Consider the following 22,202-nt stretch of genomic DNA (forward strand, 5'->3'; position numbering starts at 1 on the left):
ACTCAGCTATTGCACCTGTCGTAGGAACATTTTGAATTTGGTAGGAACACTCGACGGGCGCAATAGCTGAGTGGTTAAAGCGTTGGACTTTCAATCTGAGGGTCCCAGGTTCGAATCTCAGTAACGGCGCCTGGTGGGTGGAGGAAAAAAAAAAAAAAAAAGAGAGAGAAAAAAACGAAAGCTATCACTGTCCCTTCCTTTAAAAAAAAAAACACACACAAAAAAAGGTGTCCCTTCCCTAAAAAAAAAAAACAAAAGCTACTACTGTCCCTTCCCTAAAAAAAAAAAGAAAAAAAAAAAAATTAAAAAAAAGAAAAAAAGAGAACAGAACAAAAGCTGTTAGTCTCCCTTCCCTCACCTCTCCTGTGCCGTCCGGTAAGAAGAGGTAGGCGCCGGACTTGTCCCTGGCCTTGGTGGTACCGTACAGGACAAACTGGAGGTCCATGCGGGTCACCTGACCCGTCGCTAGCGTCTTCACCGACTGCCACAGACACGCACAGCCACACATCAACTCATGGTAATATGAGCACAGTCAGGAATGACCAGACCCAAGATGAACATTAAGATCCCTGATGAAAAACATTATTCCTAACTATAACCCCACCAGAAAAAAAACCCACAACATTTCTAACAATTTCACCACAACCAGAAAAGAACATTTCTAACCATAACCTCCCACCCAAAAAACTTTCTTCTAACCATAATCCCAATACAAAAACTTATTTCTAACCATAACACCACTAGGAAACCTTATTTCTAACTACAACCCCCACCAGAAACGCTTAATTCTGACCATAACCCCACCAGAACCCCCTAATTCTGACCATAACCCCAACAGAAACCCCTAATTCTGACCATAACCCCACCAGAACCCCCTAATTCTGACCATAACCCCACCAGAAACGCTTAATTCTGACCATAACCCCACCAGAAACCCCTAATTCTGACCATAACCCCACCAGAAACGCTTAATTCTGACCATAACCCCAACAGAACCCCCTAATTCTGACCATAACCCCACCAGAAACGCTTAATTCTGACCATAACCCCAACAGAACCCCCTAATTCTGACGATAACCCCACCAGAAACGCTTAATTCTGACCATAACCCTACCAGAACCCCCTAATTCTGACCATAACCCCACCAGAAACGCTTAATTCTGACCATAACCCCACCAGAAACCCCTAATTCTGACCATAACCCCACCAGAAAAAAAAACTTACTTCTAACCATAACACCACCATAAAATCTTATTCCTAACAATAATCCCACCAGGGAAAAAATACTGTAACCACACCTCCAAAAAATCCTTACTTCTAACCATAACCCCACCAGAAAAAAAACCAACCCTCTAACCATAACCCAACTAGAAAACCTCACTTCTAACCATAACCCCACCAGAAAAAGCTAATTAACCATAACCCCACCAGAAAAACCTTAATTCTAACCATAACTCCACCAGAAAACTTCACTTCTAACCATAACCCCAACAGAAAAACCTTACTTCTAACCATAACTCCACCAGAAAAACCTCACTTCTAACCATAACTCCAGAAAAGTTCACTTCTAACCATAACCCCACCAGAAAAACCCCACTTCTAACCATAACCCCACCAGAAAAACCTCACTTCTAACCATAACCCCACCTGAAAAACAAACTGTAACTACACCACCACCAGAAAAACTTCAGTTCTAACCATAACCCCACCAGAAAAACCTTATTTCTAACCATAACCCCACCAGAGAAACCTCACTTCTAACCATAACCCCACCAGAAAAACCTTACTTCTAACCATAACCCCACCAGAAAAACCTTACTTCTAACCGTAACCCCACCAGAAAAACCTTACTTCTAACCATAACCCCACCAGAAAACCTTATTTTTAACCATAACCCCACCAGAAAAAACCTTCTAACCATAATTCCACCAGAAAACCTTATTTCTAACCATAACCCCACCAGAAAAAAACCTCTAACCATAACTCCACCAGAAAAACCTTATTTCTAACCACAACCCCACAAGAAAAACCTCACTTCTAACCATAACCCCACCAGAAAAAGGAGGAGTTTGTATTATACTCCATGTTTGGTGTTTACATATACTTACCATGTCAAACTGATGCAAACTAGGCCTATGGTTTGCTCTGTAATTTCACGCGGCTAACAGTGAAAAGACGCCCCTCTTAGTCTGGCCCGCTCTTAGCCAATCAAACGCCTCTAACAGCTATAAGCGCTGAATCATTCCTTTGGCCAAGGCTCTCCACGCCATCTTGTCAGGTTTTCGCTCTGTCTCGTCTAACGCTTTTTTTGGCTATTAAGCGTTTTCATTTGGCCTTATTTTGTTATATGCGGCTTGCATGTGTATTGTGCTTACATTCTGTGTACTCGTTTCGACTCGGCCCCCTCGATTTCTTCGTATTTTTCTACCTCTGAGTCGATCCTGTCTTTCCTTTCTCTGTTGGGGATCGTATTGTTCGCTGGGTGCTTACGCGCGGTACCATGCCTCGTTTGCCATCCTACGAAGGCAGGGATCATGATGCTGGCAGAGATACTCGCCAAGAGACTCTCCCAGGCCCGGAGCTCATGATTTCTCCCAATAGGGACCGCGGCGATGCGTCTGCAGACGCTGATCGCGGAGGGGACGCTCGTCCCGATAAAACGGTCATGAAGGGGACCGGGGGGAAAGGGATTCGAGCGTCACCTCCCGAAGTGTCCCAGCGCGAGGCGGGTGGAAGGGGGAGTAGCACGTCCTCTCTTGGTGGTGGGAACTCGCGGCTGGGTGCGGACTCCCAAGGGGAGGCCGCCCCCCGCCGTTACCCGGGTCCCCACACGGAGACGGCCCTCAGGGGCCCCAGTGCTGTTTCCCCTCCTCCCTTCTCGGTCGACCCCCCTCCCCCACCTCCTCCTGGGGGAGAAAAACAGTTGGTTCCGGGGGGGGACCTCCACTTTGCCCACCCCGGGCCAAGCCACCCCAGTCTCCCCCACGGGAGGGGATTCTGGGCGCGTGGCAACCTGCTCTGCAGGTCTCCCCGCTATCCGGCCGGTCTCCCCTGCTGGGGGAGTCCCGCGCGTGTCAGGCGGTTCCGGGCAGTCAGACCGCCGGCCTTTCGGCCTGTCTGACACCCAAGTCGGACCTGACCTCTCTCCGACTTGGCCAGGTTTTTCCCTTCAACGAGGTCAAGGCACCAGTGACCCTTGGGGCTGGGGTCACGGGATGGCTGGTGCCCACGGGTGGTATCCCCCATTCTACCCGTGCTGGGGTGCGCCTATGGTGCATGCTGGGTTCCCGGGAGGACCAGGGACTAACCCCTGGTCCGAACCCCACAAGAAAAACCTCACTTCTAACCATAACCCCACCAGAAAAACCTTATTTCTAATTACCGAACCGTGCAACGTGAAAGTGCGGCCAACTGGTGGTGACACCTGTCCGACTGTTGCTCACCTTCAGCATTCCTGTGGTGCCGGAGAAGGCGGCTTCAAGCACCGAGTTCTTGATTGTGAAGTCCTCATGGCCGGTCTCCGATCGCACAGAAAACAGGTCACTGCAAACGGTCACAGTGTCTGGACTGCGTGCAGTCATGGCAAAGGCGGAGGCAGAATTACTGAGAAAGAGTGAGACGGGGAGACAGAGAGAGAGAGAAACGAAACGAAACGAAACGGATTTTTATTTCACGAGGGTAGTGGAGTAAGCACAGCACCGCCACCACCAACAACAACACCAGTGCACACTCTCACACACGCACACACATAATAAAACACCACCACCACCACCACCACCACCAACACACATGCAAACACTTCCACACACACACACACACACACACAAACAAAACAATAAAAAAACCCACCCAAAAAACCCACATCACTCTAACATCTCCCTGCCACACCACTCAACCCCCCCCCCCCCCCCACCCCTCCCCCCTGTCCTCCATTACCTTCCCCCCGACCCAGCCCCCCCCCCACCCCTCATTCACCCCCTCCTCACAACTCTCCCCCCCCCTCCCCCCACCATTCCACCTCCTAGCCACTCACTGCCTTGCCACCCCAGGGGCGTGGAGGAAGGTGGTGGAGGCCAGGTGGTTGCGCGAGTTCTGTCCCCTGTCCGCTGCCTTCAGCGTGTACGTCGCCAGGCCCAGGGGCTCCACGTCGGCCACAAACACCACCTGTCCACAGCCAGTGTGGTGCAATGCAATGCAATACATTACATTCACAGTGCAGTGCAGTGCAGCACAGTGCATCACATCTGAGAACAATACAATGCATTATAGTACAGTACAGCACAGCACAGCACAACACAGCACAGCACAGTACAGTATAGTTCAGTGCAGTGCAGTACATCACATTAGAGTACAATACAATGAAATAAAGTAAAGTACAGTCCAGTACATCACATAGTATAGTACAATACAATACAATACAGCACAGTACAGTGCAGTACGTCACATGAGTACAATACAATACAATACAGCACAGTACAGTCCAGTACATCACATAGTATAGTACAATACAATACAATACAGCACAGTACAGTGCAGTACGTCACATGAGTACAATACAATACTATGCTATACAAAGTTATACAGTACAGTTCACTACAGTGCAATACAATTGAATGCAATACAATTCAGTAGAATACAGTTCATTACATTACAGTACAATATAATGCAGTTTCAGTTTCAGTTTCAGTAGCTCAAGGAGGCGTCACTGCGTTCGGACAAATCCATATACGCTACACCACATCTGCCAAGCAGATGCCTGACCAGCAGCGTAACCCAACGCGCTTAGTCAGGCCTTGAGGAAAAAAAAAAAAGTGAATAAATGATAGATAAGCTTGCACAAAGTAATAAAAAAATAATAACTTATAATAACTATAATGTAAAACAAAACAAAACAAAAAAACAAACAAAAAAAAAACAAACAAAAAAAACAATGATGATAAATAAGCAAATAGATGTAAAACATGAAGACACACATTCACATATACACCCCACGGCGGCACAAGGCAGCCCTTTTAGTTTTGGCGCGAAGCGGAGGGGAGAGGGATGAACAGCGAGCGAGCGCGAAACGTTGGAAAGGTGATAGCCTGGACAGACAGGCAGGCAGTATATGGGGCAGCGCTCTGGCGCACCACTAACTTCGCGCTATTCTTTGCGGAGCGCATGTTACACGGGCAGTGTGTACAGCTGTGAACAGCTTCGCTGCTGCTGATAAACTGTCAGAAACAGGGTTATGTGCTTTTAAAAAATAATACTCTATGTCAGAATGCAACAAGAAGGGCGCTATGGGTGTGAATGGATGTGTGATTTTCTGACAAATTTAACGATACCAAACATGAGCAGGTTTAATTTCCTACAGGCAGTGTACAAGCGGTCCAAAACTTAGCGAGCACACGAACATTCTGTTCGAACTGAGGAACACACACGGAACGTAGTTCAATTTCAACTCCGTGTTGTGTGTGTACATCGTTTTACTTGGAGATAAAACTTGTATCATGATATACATGCATGTCTCCACGATACAACTGGAAGGAAAATATAGCCGATACATTACCTAGAGGTGGCAGACCGCCCCGGAATTAGTATCAGTATTTAACGATCAGCTCCACTGAGAACTGCTGCCAGCCACTTAAGTTTCACACTTCTCTCAACATCACGGGAAGAGAGACGGACAGGCAGACATATATATGCAGGGACAGACATACTGAGAAACAGAGGAACGTGTACGGAGAGAGAAAGGGGAGAGGCACAGAGAGAGAGGGAGAGAGACAGACGCAGAGAGAGAGAGAGAGAGACGCACACAGAGAGGGGGGAGAGAGATTTTCGCCGACTAGATGTTTTGCGTGCGTGTCAGTATGTGTGCCTTTGCTTGCGACATGCATTTGGTCAGTCTAAAAGATACACCTTGACGATACCATGCTTTTAGTAAACGATCACAATGTAACGTACTGACATGCATTTGTAAGTTCTAAATAATAAAATCCATTCCTACCTGAACTTATAAATCCGTATGAACTCCTTGTTTGTAGTTGGTAATCCACTCAGTTGAAGTGTGACACTGACTAAACTCAAACATTTTTTTTCTTTTCTTGTTTTTTCCTTACAATGTGTGTGTGCGGGAGGGAGGGATTCAGGGTGGAGAAAAGAACAGGGCTGAAAATTTCTTTATTCTTTACTTTTTGATTTGTGCCGTGATTCTCCTGCTTGGGGTACGACTTGCTGACGCATGGGGGAGACAATAGTCATGTGCTCTTGCATGATGACACGCAGTTTGTCATCTTGTGACTGCATCCCTAATACTTTCTTTTGAGTGAATTGACGACTGCGTGTGTTGCCTCCCCCCCTTGTTCATTTTTTTGTAGCACTTGATACAAATGCATGTGGGATGTTTGCCCTCTTCATCATTCGAAACATCTAGACCGAAAAAACGAAACAGTTCAGAAGAATACTTGGCACAAAGTCTTGCATTCAACCCCTTATCTTTATCTCTTCTGAGAACCCGCTCACCACACACACAACACATATTATCCAAACATCTCAAGTGTTCACTGAAGGTGTGTTGCCCAGTCAGCAATGCTGCCACTACCGCACCAGATTCCATTTTTGTCGGCACTCACACACACACACTTAGGTCAAATAACTGGATGTAACACAAACACTCGGACAGTGTCTGGTAAATCACACAACACACTTAAAGTTCACATTCACTGGAATCATGTACACAAAAATGACAGCAAACAAAAACCGGTGTGCACGAATATGATTAAATGAAAATCACTTAAACAATACACCTTTCTCTGCTGGAAACATAGGCACAAAGAGCGCGGCGCGCGCTCCCCTCCCCCCCCCTCCCATCCCAGAGGAATCTAGGTCAGCAGCCGTGCTCCTGACCGCTCACTGAACTCTGAAACTAAATAGCTCTGCTGGAAGTTAAGCGGCACAGCCGTGACCCACACATGCATAACAGATATGCACCGAACATGCAGTTTCAGAGATATGAAAGCACAGTCAAATACATATAAACGTACATGAGCTCCAACACACACACACACACCACACACATTACCCTGCACCTCCTCTACCCCCCTCCTCCACACACTCATTTCTAGTCTACGTATCACAGCTTCCACGGCACACACACACACACACACACACACACACACACACACACAGATGAACACTTACTTGTACAAACACACACACATATGCCCATGTCTCCACACACATATATACAAAGATATATATATATATATATATATATATATATATATATATATATACATATATATATATATATATATAATATACTTCCAATATCCTGTTGCTCCCACAGTGTAGGCATGCATACGCTCACATACCTCATCCTCTACCCCACCTCCCCCTGCACCCCCATCTCCCCCTCATACACACACACACACACACACGCACGTGCAAAGAACTCTACTGACACTTGTGTACACTTACACTCTCGCGCATGCACAAAAGCACTCAAAAATACAGACCCACACATGCACACAAACACACACATACACACACGCACAGAGGCTGCCACTGACTGGCCGCAAGAGGGATGGGAAAAGATCTCTGATGCCAAGAACGTGGCGTCTAGTGTGTTGCTCAGTCTATTGTATTTGGAAAAGCCCACAGAGACTCTGTTCCGTTTTGAAGAAATTTGCGCAATGTTGGTTTGGAAATGATGCCGATATTTGTTTGATTTGCAAAGCATCGTGCTCTACCGTTCATGTTAGACTTACGGCCACTCCCTCTCTCTGCTTTTATTTCTTTGAGGCGATCGATGGTGTGATGGCCAAATAATGCAATACAATGCAATACAGTACAATACAATGTAACAAAGAACAATACAACAAAATGAATTACAGTACAATACAATGCAATGCAACACATTATATATAATACAACGCAATACAGCACAATACAACACAGAACAATTTAATGAAATACTGTAGAATACATTACAGTACAATACAATACAATGCAATACAGTGCAACTAAATACAGTCAAATACATTACAAGACACTACCACACATTATACTTCACTGCATTACAGTACATTATAATACAGCACAATACATTACAACACACTACATTACCTTACAGTACAACACATTAACGCAATTACAGAACAATACAACAACGCAATACGATACAACACAAACACAGCATAGCACATCCACAGCACACCACAGTACAAACAACACGTAACAAACCCATGATCGCACACACAAAACAAGAAAGGCAAGGCCTTCATGACTCACTTGTGATACACTTTAAAAAAAATCCAAGTTTTTAGGTATTGAGTATAATGCATTTACTGTTATATTTATATTTTTTGTATTCTCTAAACTTGGCACTTTGATCTGATATTCGACCCAACAAAGGATCTGTCATTATTATCATTTTTTGTTCAAACAGGAACTTCTTTTGCTAAGCATGGAAGTTTTATTTATTGCAAACGTTTTGGTGCAGACAGTAAAACAAGGGAAATTACTCTGCTGGGGGAACTTACTTTGCTTTGAACTGATCTTTCTCATCTTAAACATTACATTTTGAAATTATACTCAATACATAAAAAGCTTGGATTTTAAAAAAAAAAGTGCATCACAAGTGAGTCTTGAAGGCCTTGCCTCTCTTGTTTCAAAATATAATGTTTAAGATGAGAAAGATCAGTTCAAAGCAAATTAACTCCACTAGCATTACAGAGTAATTTCCCCTTTTTACTATCTGCAGCAAAACGTTTGCAAAATAAATAAAAATTCCATGCTTAGCAAAAGAAGTTCCTGTTTGAACAAAAAATGATAATAATGACTGCTCTAGCTGTTGGGTCAGAATATCAGATCAAAGTGCCAAGTTTAGAGAATACAAAAAATATAAATATAACAGTAAATGCAGTTTGCATATAATTAGGCTTCATTCTTTATTTTTTTGTGCCAATCCCAAAAGCGCAATATTGTTTTAAACAAGATGACTGGAAAGAACTGGATTTTTCCTATTTTTATGCCAAATTTGGTGTCAACTGACAAAGTAGTTGCAGAGAAAATGTCAATGTTAAAGTTTACCACGGACACACAGACACACACACACAGACAACCGAACACCGGGTTAAAACATAGACTCACTTTGTTTACACAAGTGAGTCAAAAAAGGAATCCCCCCCAGCAGATTCGCATGAACAAAGTATTTCGGACACATTTCGGAAACCATGTATAAAGTACTTCCTTACAGACCTAAGAAACATATACAAAACCGAAAAATATATACACTCGATGGAAATGATGTCCATAGCATTTTCTAGAAAATGGTACCCATACATAAAAATGATGGAAGGCAACGAGGAGGAGGAGGAATGACAACCACGAATGTAACGTTTGTTCTTTTTAAAAAAAAATATTTTCCTTTCATTTATTTACTTTTTTTATGCAGTGCATATGACTTTATTTGTGGGTTTTTTTCTGTATAAAAACAATGTTGTGTTGTTGTTTTCCTGCTTTATAGTTTAAATAATGTATAATAAGTAATACTATTGATAATTACAAATTCAATTTTTGTATGTCCGCCTGTATATATGTAATGTATGTATGCATTAATTAAATGCTAAACTTGAATAAAAATGTTTATTAGAAAAAAAAAAAAAAAAACCAAAAAAAAAGAGTATTTCGGACTGACCGTACCTTGTACTTGCGGTTGTCAGGCTGGGTTTGAACCTTGGGGTCCCAATGCAGCTCTGTCTGACTGTGGACCACGTTGCCCTGGGGGTCCCGCACCTCCACGGAGGCGTGCGACACCCACACCGTCACCACCTGCGACCTCCGGTGACCCAGGGAGTTGTAGATCACCAGCGGCCTGCAGCAGTGCACACACACAGCACAGTTAGTACTGCTGGTGAGACGGGCACAATAGCCGAGTGGTTAACTCTCTCCATACGAACGGCGAAAGAGACGACGTTAACAGCGTTTCACCCCAATTACCATCATCAAAAAAGAGCGGAAGGCTCTTACACTGAAGAGGTGAATGTTGACAAAGAATACCACAATTCTGACGACGGAAGCTAAAGGTTGGGTCATTCAGACACCCACTGGACATCCGAGGGGTCTGTGTAGAGGAGAAGAGAGGACTGGCCGTACTGAGTGTGTTAAGGCCAGACACGGTAGTGAAATTTTGACCACCATCATGATTTTCTGTGATTTTCGTTTTTTCGCATAATTTGCTTCTTCAACATCTAATCTTTATAGTCCGTTTCACCTGGGTACTATATTCACTTAAATAAAGCTTCAAACAGCATCAACATGTGTGATTTCTTGTGAGTACAAGCACATCTCTTCTTTTCCTGTTTTCTCAGTTTTGTGTTTTGTCCTCGTAATACCATTTTTCAAAATGCTAATGCTCAAAAACTTTAAAAGATAGCATGTTTAAACTTGGTACTTTCTTTCTTTATGTATTCATCTTTATTATAGTGCGGTGGTTTGTATAGTACTAGTAAAAGAATGAATATACACTCATTTGAAAAAAATTATGTCAAGGAATTTATACACATTTCAACAACAACAAAAAATAAATGTATTTATTCAAATTCCAAAATACCTCTGCACTATTATAAAGAACAAATACAAATAAATCAAATAAAACAAACAGAAATAACATATCTATAAAGGTACTGAAGTTCTAAACTTTTAATTTTTTGTTGTCGGCCATTTTAGATTCGTTTCCATGGAAACCGTCACGACAAATTGCACAAAATGACCTTTTTAGACATGTTTAGTCCAATATCTTTGCATACCATGTCACAGAAAGCCATAAACTTCAAGTTTATTTCATACGTTTTTGTACTACCGTGTCTGGCCTTAAAGCGTTGGACTTTCAATCTGAGGGTCCCGGGTTCGAATCTCGGTAACAGCCCCTGGTGGGTGAAGGGTGGAGATTTTTCCCATCTCCCAGGTCAACACATGTGCAGACCTGCTTTGTGCCTGAACCTCCTTTGTGTGTATGCACAAGCAGAATCATCAAATACGCATGTTTAAGATCCTGTTATCCATATCAGCGTTCGATGGGTTGTGGAAACCAGAACATACCCAGCATGCACACCCCTGAAAACAGAGTACGGCTGCCTACATGGCAGGGTAAAAACGGTCATACACGTAAAAGCCCATCGTGTACATACAAGTGATCATGGGAGTTGTAGCCCATGAATGATGAAGAAGAAGAAGAGGAAGTATTGTTGTGTTCGGTTTTTTTGTTTTTGTTTTTTTTTATTTTTTTTAAATTATTATTGTTACTACTACTACCTTTTTCTATATTATAATTATTATTTATTTATTTATCTATTTATCTATTTATTTAATTATGTAAGCTTATCTATTATTTATTCCACCTTTTTTTCTTTTCTTTTTTTCTCAAGGCCTGACTAAGCGCGTTGGGTTACGCTGCTGGTCAGGCATCTGCTTGGCAGATGTGGTGTAGCGTATATGGTTTTGTCCGAACGCAGTGACGCCTCCTTGAGCTACTGAAACTGAAACTGAAACTCAGAGATGCCAACCCCTGTCAAGTGTCTGCAGGAACAATCAGGAAATTTGGCAGGAACATTTGATCTGGTAGGAACGCTCGGGACTCTGACCCACATCAGCAAGTCTACCGGGCACAGGCACTGTTTGACCCCAGACGCAACTTCTTCTTCTTCTGCCTTCACTCGTATGCACACGAGTGGGCTTTTACGTGATTGACCGTTTTTACCCCGCCATGTAGGCAGCCATACTCCGTTTTCGGGGGTGTGCATGCTGGGTATGTTCTTGTTTCCATAACCCACCGAACGCTGACATGGATTACAGGATCTTTAACGTGCGTATTTGATCTTCTGCTTGCATATACACACGAAGGGGGTTCAGGCACCAGCAAGTCTGCACATATGTTGACCTGGGAGATCGTAAAAATCTCCACCCTTTACCCACCAGGCGCCGTCACCGTGATTCGAACCCGGGACCCTCAGATTGACAGTCCAACGCTTTAACCACTCGGCTATTGCGCCCGAGACGCAACTTGATTCAGCCATGTTCTCTCTTGTTCGGGCGAACAATTAAGCTGACTGGTCCACTCAATGCTGTTTCAATGTGAACACACACGCGGTTAGCTGAGCACCATCACGCGAGACCAAGGTTAGTAGTGACTGCCCTGGCCTCGTGATCGATAAGTCTAGAGCGTCTTGGTTATTTGTATTTGTATTTGTATTCCTTTTTATCACAACAGATTTCTCTGTGTGAAATTCGGGCTGCTCTCCCCAGGGAGAGCGCGTCGCTACACTACAGCGCCACACTTTTTTTTGTATTTTTTCCTGTGTGCAGTTTTATTTGTTTTTCCTGTCGAAGTGGATTTTTCTACAGAATTTTGCCAGGAACAAGCCTTTTGTTGCCGTGGGTTCTTTTACGTGCACTAAGTGCATGCTGCACACGGGACCTCAGTTTATCGTCTCATCCGAATGACTAGCGTCCAGACCACCACCAAGGTCTAATGGAGGGGGAGAAAATATTGGCGGCTGAGCCGTGATTCGAACCAGCGCCCTCAGATTCTCTCGCTTCCTAGGCGGACGCGTTACCTCTAGGCCATCACTCCACTAAGCAAAAAAAAACAAACAAAAAAACCACAAAAAAACCAATTCAACACAGTTCAATATATTACAAATTCAGTGCAGCTCAATACAATACCATACAATGCACAGCAACACAACAGAACATGTTATGTTACAACAGGAAAGCATGTGACCATGGTATGTTGTTGAAAATGAACTCACTGGAACAATTTTGTTGTTGGCATAATGTCGGAACAAACTGCGATCGAGCGTAACGAAATTCAGCGAAACGGAAACAGCTGGCATCTCTGTGTGTTGTGTTGTGTTGTGTTGTGTTGTGTTGCAGTGCGTTGTATGGTACTGTATTGAGATGCACTGAATTTGTAATGTATTGAACTGTGTTGAATTGTATTTATTCTTTTTTTTTTTTTTTTTTTGATGACTTACAGGCAGAAAAAAATATGAGAGAAATAAAGGTGGTACTGCACTGCATTTCACACAGAGAAATCCGTTGTGACAAAAAAAATATAAACAAACAACAAACAAATATTCACACAGAAATCCCTTGCGACAAAAAAAAAAACCACAGGCAAACAAACAATAAATAAATATTCACACTAATATTCGGTCTGCGGGCAGGGGCAGTTTGGTCTGTGGGGCTGTGCTCAGCAGCTGGAGGGTGGTGTTTTTTGCCGGTGGGCTCTGCAGTCATGAAATACTGGCTGCTACACCCATGGGGATACTTCTTTTAAGGCTGTCGCGAGCTGCATCCTGTGGTCTCTTTTGCCTCTGTTCGGGAGCAGTTATGTCCCTTGAATTCTTAACAGAGTGTCCTGTGCGTGCCTGCGCCCATCGTGAACACAGCGCAGGCCTCCAAGGGTGGTGCAGGATTGTTCCAAGGGTGGATGGAGACAGTGCTTCTCTGGGTCCTCCCCAGCACCTACGGGTGTTTCTCCTCTTTTCACACAGAGAAATCTCTTGTGACACAAAAACAGACAAACAAACAAACAAGAACTTGACTCACGTGGGTTGATCGCTCAAATGAATGACCGGCTTGTGGGGCAGACTGTCGTGTGAGTCTCGAACTTCGTCCTGCCAACAGAACACAGACAGCTGACTGCAGGCATTTACATGCACACGTGCACACACACACACACACACTCACACACACACACACACACACTCACACACACACACACTCACACACACACACACACTCACACACACTATCACATCAGGGGGTCTATACTAACAGCAGTCACTGTTCGAACCATTACCAAGACTTACTGGTTTACTTAACCACAGGAAACAGATACAAATGAACATACTCTCACTTCATTCATGACTCTGGGTCTCTTATCTTATATGTACACATACACTCTCTCTCTTTTTCACACACACACACACACACACTCTCTCTCTCTCTGCATGAGTGCAATAGCCGAATGGTTAAAGCGCTGGACTTTCAATCTGAGGGTCCTGGGTTCGAATCTCGGTGCACCTGGTGGGTAAAGGGTGGAGATTTTTCCGATCTCCCAGGTCAACATATGTGCAGACCTGCTAGTGCCTGAACCCCCTTCATGTGTATATGCACGCAGAAGATCAAATACGCATGTTAAAGATCCTGTAATCCATGTCAGCGTTCGGTGGGTTATAGAAACAAGAATATACCCAGCATGCACACCCCCGAAAACAGAGTATGGATGCCTACATGGCGGGGTAAATAAAAAAAACAACAAAAAAATGGTCATACAAGTAAAATGTTACATGTCTGTCTGAGTGTGTATGTGTGTGCGTCTGAAATCTGATTGAATGACACAGGAAACGAATGATGAGCGCCCAGTGGCAGCCGTCAGTCGGCTCTACCCAGGTAGGCAGCCTGTGGTGCAAATGTCCCCGTGAATGTAAAGTGCTTAGAGCTTGGTCTCTGACTGAAGATAGGCGCTATATAAGTATCCACATCAATCAATCAATCAATCTCTGTCTGTCTCTCCCTCACACACATACACGCTCACTCACACTTACAAACCATCCAGTATCACTTCGAGAGCTCAGCAATTCTGCGTTCACAATCACAAATGTGAATCTGAACTAAAAAAAAAATCTGCCACAACAGGGTATACAAAAAATTTCATCTGAAACTTGGACAAGCTGACTATGTTATGGAATAGACAACAGCAATGACGGCAGCAACAACAAAACACATCAACACCCCAAGTGGCAGGTCCTAGCTTTTAGTTCATCTATAAACCTTAGTCCTGCGACTGCCCAACCGACTTTTAGCAAAGACAGGCAATTAGACGGATATATTGTGGGAAGTTAGCTGTTGATGTTTATAGTAATCATATGAACATATTGGAAGTTAACTGCTGATTTTTATAGTAATCATATGAACATAGTGGAAGTTAACTGCTGATTTTTACAGTAACCAAATGAACATAGTGGGAGTTAACTGCTGATTTTTATAGTAGTTATATGAACATAGTGGAAGTTAACTGCTGATTTTTATAGTAATCATATGAACATAGTGGAAGTTAACTGTTGATTTTTACAGTAATCAAATGAACATAGTGGAAGTTAACTGTTGATTTTTACAGTCATAATATGAATATAGTGGAAGTTAAGTTGATTTTTATTTGTATTTGTATTTATTTGTATTTGCATTTCTTTTTTCTTCTTTTTTTTTATCACAACAGATTTCTCTGTGTGAAATTTGGGCTGCTCTCCCCAGGGAGAGCGTGTCGCTATACTACAGCGCCACCCATTTTTTTTAAAAATATTTTTTCCTGCGTGCAGTTTTTTTTCCCCTATTATAGTAATCTTATGAACACAGTGGAAGTTAACTGTTGATTTTTATAGTAATCATATGAACATAGTGGAAGTTAACTGTTGATTTTTATAGTAATCATATGAACATAGTGGAAGTTAACTGCTGATTTTTACAGTAACCAAATGAACATAGTGGAAGTTAACTGCTGATTTTTACAGTAATTGTATGAACATAGTGGAAGTTAACTGCTGATTTTTACAGTAATCATATGAACATAGTGGAAGTTAACTGCTGATTTTTATAGTAATCATATGAACATAGTGGAAGTTAACTGTTGATTTTTACAGTAACCAAATGAACATAGTGGAAGTTAACTGCTGATTTTTACAGTAACCAAATGAACATAGTGGAAGTTAACTGCTGATTTTTATAGTAGTCATATGAACATAGTGGAAGTTAACTGCTGATTTTTACAGTAACCAAATGAACATAGTGGAAGTTAACTGCTGATTTTTACAGTAACCAAATGAACATAGTGGAAGTTAACTGCTGATTTTTACAGTAACCAAATGAACATAGTGGAAGTTAACAGCTGATTTTTACAGTAACCAAATGAACATAGTGGAAGTTAACAGCTGATTTTTACAGTAACCAAATGAACATAGTGGAAGTTAACAGCTGATTTTTACAGTAACCAAATGAACATAGTGGAAGTTAACAGCTGATTTTTACAGTAACCAAATGAACATAGTGGAAGTTAACAGCTGATTTTTACAGTAACCAAATGAACAGAGAGGTGCCGTGCCAGGATCGGTGAGGTGCCAGACTTCTGATACAACGTCAGGGTTCAGGGTTCGAGGCCCCCCATTGTGGCACGGTGTGGCGTCCCTGCTACGGCATTTCACTCTGATTTTCAACACTCCACCCACGTATCAGTGGGAACCTGACGCTGGTTAGGACAGTTAAAAACAGTTGAAGGAGAGGATTGGGCCATGCCCATTCATGCTGAGCGCTTGACACAGTGGATAGTAATTATACAAATATCATTATCGGCTGTGCTCTAGTGGCATAAAGACGTTCTGAAAACAAGAGAACACTGGCCATTATGGAGAAGCGTGAGCGAAGGAAGCAGGGCTCAGCTTCTGGAGACGTTTTCCTTTGCAACACCTGTGGGAAGTGCTGTGCATCCAGAATCGGCCTCTTCCCCCATATGAGGACACACACCGACAGATAAGCCTGCCTGCCTACTCATCTGTCGGTCCATCACAATTATCGGAAGCCAACTGCTGATTTTTTTGGATTTTTTACTTTTTTTTTAATAATTATATTGATATACTGAAAGTTAACTGTTGGTTTTTATATGAATATACTGGAGGTTAATTTCTTTTTTTCTTACAGAGAAGAGGAAGATGGCAGAATGGTTAAGACGCTCAGCTGCCAATACAGAGAGTCCGTGAGGGTGTGGGTTCGAATCCCGCTCTCGCCCTTTCTCCTAAGTTTGACTGGAAAATCAAACTGAGCGTCTAGTCTTTCGGATGAGACGATAAACCGAGGTCCCGTGTGCAGCACGCACTTGGCGCACTGAAAAAGAACCCATGGCAACGAGAGTGTTGTCCTCTGGCGAAATTACGTAAAATGAAATCCACTTTCATAGGTACACAAATATGTAAGCATGCACTCGAGGCCTGACTAAGCGCGTTGGGTTATGCTGCTGGTCAGGCATCTGCTCAACAGATGTGGTGTAGCGTGTATGGATTTGTCCGAACGCAGTGACGCCTCCTTGAGAAAGTGAAACTGAAACTTACAGAATTCATAAGCTCTGTTTATATATTTCACTCACAGACTGTTTATATGATTGTTGTTCATCAACAGACCGATCAAACTGTTGTTCATCAACTGACCAACCAATCAAATTCATCTTGATCAACAGACGGACCAATCAAATTACTGTTCAAACTTCACCAACAGACCAACCAATCAAATTGCAGTTCACCAAACACATGGACCAATCAGATGCTCACCAGGTCCAGGGTTGGGGAGTTGGCGTTGTACTTGTACGCCGCCTTGTTCTTTGCGGCCAGGAAGGCGGCCGATTCGGCCATCACCTGTTTGGCCCCTGTCAGACCCTCCAACATTCTGCACACACACACGCACACACACACACACACAGTGTGTCATGGGATGTAATATGTTTCACAGACCTCTACAGCACTTCCCGCTTCAGACTTTGTTGATATGTCCTCATAAAAGAAGAAAATATTTCCTTGTAAGTTTACAAACTGGAATTTCTCCCTCTGCATTATCACTTAAATTCTTCATTCTACAACAGTACAGTACAGCACAGCACAGCACAGGACAACACCAATGAGGGAGTTCCAACAACTAACCTCTTCCCATAGTCGTTGATGACAAAGTCCAAATAACCTCTTCCCATAGTCGTTGACAACAAAGTCCAACTAACCTCTTCCTATAGTCACTGAAAACAAAGTCCAACTAACCTCTTCCTATAGTCGTTGATGACAAAGTCCAACTAACCTCTTCCCATAGTCATTGAGAACAAAGTCCAACAAACCTCTTCCCATAGTCATTGACAACATGACAACAAAGTCCAACAAACCTCTTCCCATAGTTGTTGACAACAAAGTCCAACTAACCTCTTCCCGTAGTTATTGACAACAAAGTCCAACTAACCTCTTCCCATAGTTGTTGACAACAAAGTCCAACTAACCTCTTCCCGTAGTCACTGAGAACAACAAAGTCCAACTAACCTCTTCCCGTAGTTGTTGACAACAAAGTCCATCTAACCTCTTCCCATAGTTGTTAATGACAGTCCGACTAGCCTCTCTTCCTATAGCTGTTGACAACAAAGTCCAAACTAACTAACCTCTTCCCATAGTCGTTGGGAACGACAAAGTCCAACTAACCTCTTCCCATAGTCATTGAGAACGACAAAGTCCAACTAACCTCTTCCTGTAGTCATTGAGAACGACAAAGTCCAACTAACCTCTACCCATAGTTGTTAATGACAGTCTGACTAGCCTCTTCCTATAGTTGTTGACAACAAAGTCCAACTAACCTCTTCCCATAGTTGTTAATGATGGCCTGACTAGCCTCTTCCTATAGTTGTTGACAACAAAGTCCAACTAACCTCTTCCCGTAGTTGTTGACAACAACAAAGTCCAACTAACCTCTTCCCGTAGTCATTGAGAACAACAAAGTCCAACTAACCTCTTCCCATAGTTGTTAATGACGGTCTGACTAGCCTCTTCCTATAGTTGTTGACAACAAAGTCCAAACTAACCTCTTCCCACAGTCATTGAGAGCGACAAAGTCCAACAAACCTCTTCCCGTAGTCGTTGACAACAAAGTCCTTGGCCGTGCCGGTGATGCCGTCGTGATGTTGGAACAAGCCCAGACTGCGTCGCGCGATCACCAGCTTCTTCATCATCTCCACCGAGGGGAAGTTGGAGGCCGTGTGCCTCCGTGCGTACGCTTGCGCCAGAGTGAAGATCACCTCCGCTGACCTGTCATGACCATAGACATGTTTGTTTCTTCTTACCGCTAAAATTATGTCTAACGAGTACACTTACAGGACTCACAAGTGCAACAACGTACAGCTATTTGGTATACTGTACGCCCAAGGCCTGACTAAATAAAAAAAAATAAAAAAAAATAAAAAAATAAAAAAATCACACAAAAAAAATCAACAAGTAAAAAGAAAGAGCTAACAACAGAACCCCCTCCAAAAAAGAACAAAAAACAAACAAACTGTAATATCACCAAACAGCTACAACAAAAGACATTACTGTTAAGCTTTCTGAGAAAAGAAAACCTTCAAAACACACAAAGAAAAAAACAACAACAAATAAACCAACAAACTTACAATATGTTTATACTGGCAGTGTGTGTGTTTGTGTGTGTGTGTGTGTGTGTGTGTGTGTGTGTGTGTGTGTGTGTGTGTGTGTGTGTGTGTGTGTGCATGGGGTAATGCTGTGTTTCCCTCCCTTCCTCTACGTTTTTTTCTCTCTCTTTCTTTTCCTATTTCTTTCTCTCTCTCTCTTGCTTTTTGCACCAGCCCTCATGCACACACACAGACCCACATTCACCCAACATATAGTATAGAATAGTACAGTATTGTATAGTATTGTATTGTACCATATCGTATTGCATTGTATTGTATTGTATGTGTATTGTATTACTTTCTGTCACAACAGGTTTCTCTGCATGAAATCTGGGCTGCACTCCCCAGGGAGAGCATGTCATCACATTGCAACCCCACCCAAATATACATACATAAGTTTAAGGAAAAAAACAACAACAAAACAAACAAAAACATATACATATACTTTTTTTTTTTAATTTGTTTTACTGCCCCAGCAGATTTTTTCAACTAACGTTTGCCTGGGATAACTCGCATCCTTTTTGGTTGCCTTCGCCGGTGGTTCTTTAACATGCACCACTAAGCGCAGGCTACACAGGGAACCTCAGATTATCATCACCACCACCCCACCCACCCCCTCCCCCACCCTCACCCCCAGCCATCCACCCACAGACCACAACCTCTTCTCCTTCGTCTCCTGTGTTCGTGGGCTGTAACTCCCACGTTCACTTGAATATTTGAGCTTTTTATGTGTATATCACCCTTTCTACCTCACCATGTAGGCAGCCATACTCCCGTTTTCGGGGCATGCACGTACCTCAAGTTGGCCTCCAGCACCCTGTCCAGATACTTGTGGAAGGGGTGGGGAGGTGAAGCAGCCGTTTCTACCCTGCCATGTAGGCAGCCATACTCCCGTTTTCGGGGCATGCACGTACCTCAAGTTGGCCTCCAGCACCCTGTCCAGATACTTGTGGAAGGGGTGGGGAGGTGAAGCAGCCGTTTCTACCCTGCCATGTAGGCAGCCATACTCCCGTTTTCGGGGCATGCACGTACCTCAAGTTGGCCTCCAGCACCCTGTCCAGATACTTGTGGAAGGGGTGGGGAGGTGAAGCAGCCGTTTCTACCCTGCCATGTAGGCAGCCATACTCCCGTTTTCGGGGCATGCACGTACCTCAAGTTGGCCTCCAGCACCCTGTCCAGATACTTGTGGAAGGGGTGGGAAGGTGAAGCAGCCGTTTCTACCCTGCCATGTAGGCAGCCATACTCCCGTTTCCGGGGCATGCACGTACCTCAAGTTGGCCTCCAGCACCCTGTCCAGATACTTGTGGAAGGGGTGGGGAGGTGAAGCAGCCGTTTCTACCCTGCCATGTAGGCAGCCATACTCCCGTTTTCGGGGCATGCACGTACCTCAAGTTGGCCTCCAGCACCCTGTCCAGATACTTGTGGAAGGGGCGGGAGGTGAAGTAGCCGCTCCAGTAGTGGTCGTTGCGGTCAGAGTAGGTGAAGAAGTCGCCCGAGAGGGAGGGAAAGAAGGAGGGGGCGGGCCCCACATCCTCATGCACCGCCGCAAAGTAGTCGGACAGCGTCCCGAACTGACCCTGTAGGGGTGTGGGGGGAGGGGAATTTGGAGGGACAGAGCAAGGGATTGTCAGGGTGACTGAGGTGATGGAAGGACACACATAGAGACACAGACACTCAGGTGCATATGTACAATACACACATACAAGTGCAAACACGTACACACACACAGGTGCACACACCCACACACACCCACACCCACAGAGGCAAACACACACACATACACATGCACAGAGTGACACAAACACACACACACCACTACTTTTTTTTTCTCTCTCAGATTTGCTTTCTCTTTTCTTTTCCTTCTTTTTTTCAGATCATTAATATGGCTTGATGTAAAAAAAAAAACAACAAAAAACAAAACAAAAAAAACAAAAAACAAAAAACAACAACCAGTTGCTGCTTATTAAATGTGCCATCATGAAATACAATTGACTTTGACTTCCACACACACACACACACAAACAGAGACTGATATACACAGGCAAACACACACACACACACATAAAAGCACAACTGTGCACATGCACACCACGCTATTCATTTTTATCCCACACACTTACTCATATAGTGCGTGCACACACTGTCACATCCGCACAAACACACACATACACCACACCAATGCATGCGCACACACCACACCTGTCCATATATTCCAGATTACAAGAATACATATAGGACTACTGTATGTCTCTCTCTCACACACACACACACCATGAACAGTTAACACAAACGCACTAACAAAAACAATAATTCTCTACTACTCTAACACACACACACACACACACAACAACCCCATCAACAGTCCTCACACACACACACACACACACACACACACACAAATGTACCATCAGTCCAAACTCACAGTTATGCACATTTATACATGTATAAGCACACACACACACACACACACACACACACACACACAAGTGTACCATCAGTCCAAACTCACAGTTATGCACATTTATACATGTATAAGCACACACACACACACACACACACACAAATGTACCATCAGTCCAAACTCACAGTTACGCACATTTATACATGTATAAGCACACACACACACACACACACACACAAACAAATGTACCATCAGTCCAAACTCACAGTTATGCACATTTATATATGTATAAGCACACACACACACACACACACACACACACGCTCTCACATAACACACATACAACAACCCTACCACCAGCCCAAACACACACACACACACACACACACACACACACAAACACCCTCCACCCAAACTCAGCAAACAGACAGACAGACACCTGAGCGCCCAGTTCAGGGTGTGAGTTGATGTAGTCAAACAACTTCTGGTAGTTGCCGTACTGCAGGTCCCACTCGTCGGGCTTGTCGTAGCGGAAGTCGTCGCCCAGAGGCGCCAGAA

The 22,202-nt window shown here is 43.5% G+C and overlaps 1 protein-coding gene across 1 annotated transcript in view; it reads right to left on the reverse strand.

Annotated features, from left to right (window-relative positions):
• LOC143278084 (alpha-mannosidase 2x-like) overlaps nucleotides 1-22,202 on the reverse strand; it is a 76,759-nt gene that overhangs the window by 11,323 nt on the left and 43,234 nt on the right. Inside the window, exons 9-17 of the mRNA XM_076583117.1 lie at nucleotides 22,084-22,202; nucleotides 20,630-20,820; nucleotides 18,684-18,866; nucleotides 17,364-17,478; nucleotides 13,597-13,664; nucleotides 9,688-9,859; nucleotides 4,034-4,164; nucleotides 3,444-3,543; nucleotides 359-481 (exon numbers count right to left, since the gene is read on the reverse strand). The exon at nucleotides 22,084-22,202 is cut by the window's right edge and continues 59 nt beyond it. Coding sequence (XP_076439232.1) covers nucleotides 359-481; nucleotides 3,444-3,543; nucleotides 4,034-4,164; nucleotides 9,688-9,859; nucleotides 13,597-13,664; nucleotides 17,364-17,478; nucleotides 18,684-18,866; nucleotides 20,630-20,820; nucleotides 22,084-22,202 — 1,202 coding nt within the window. The remainder of the gene's footprint in view (nucleotides 1-358; nucleotides 482-3,443; nucleotides 3,544-4,033; nucleotides 4,165-9,687; nucleotides 9,860-13,596; nucleotides 13,665-17,363; nucleotides 17,479-18,683; nucleotides 18,867-20,629; nucleotides 20,821-22,083) is intronic.

Source organism: Babylonia areolata, chromosome 35 (assembly GCF_041734735.1).
Source record: "Babylonia areolata isolate BAREFJ2019XMU chromosome 35, ASM4173473v1, whole genome shotgun sequence".
NCBI lineage: Eukaryota > Metazoa > Mollusca > Gastropoda > Neogastropoda > Buccinidae > Babylonia > Babylonia areolata.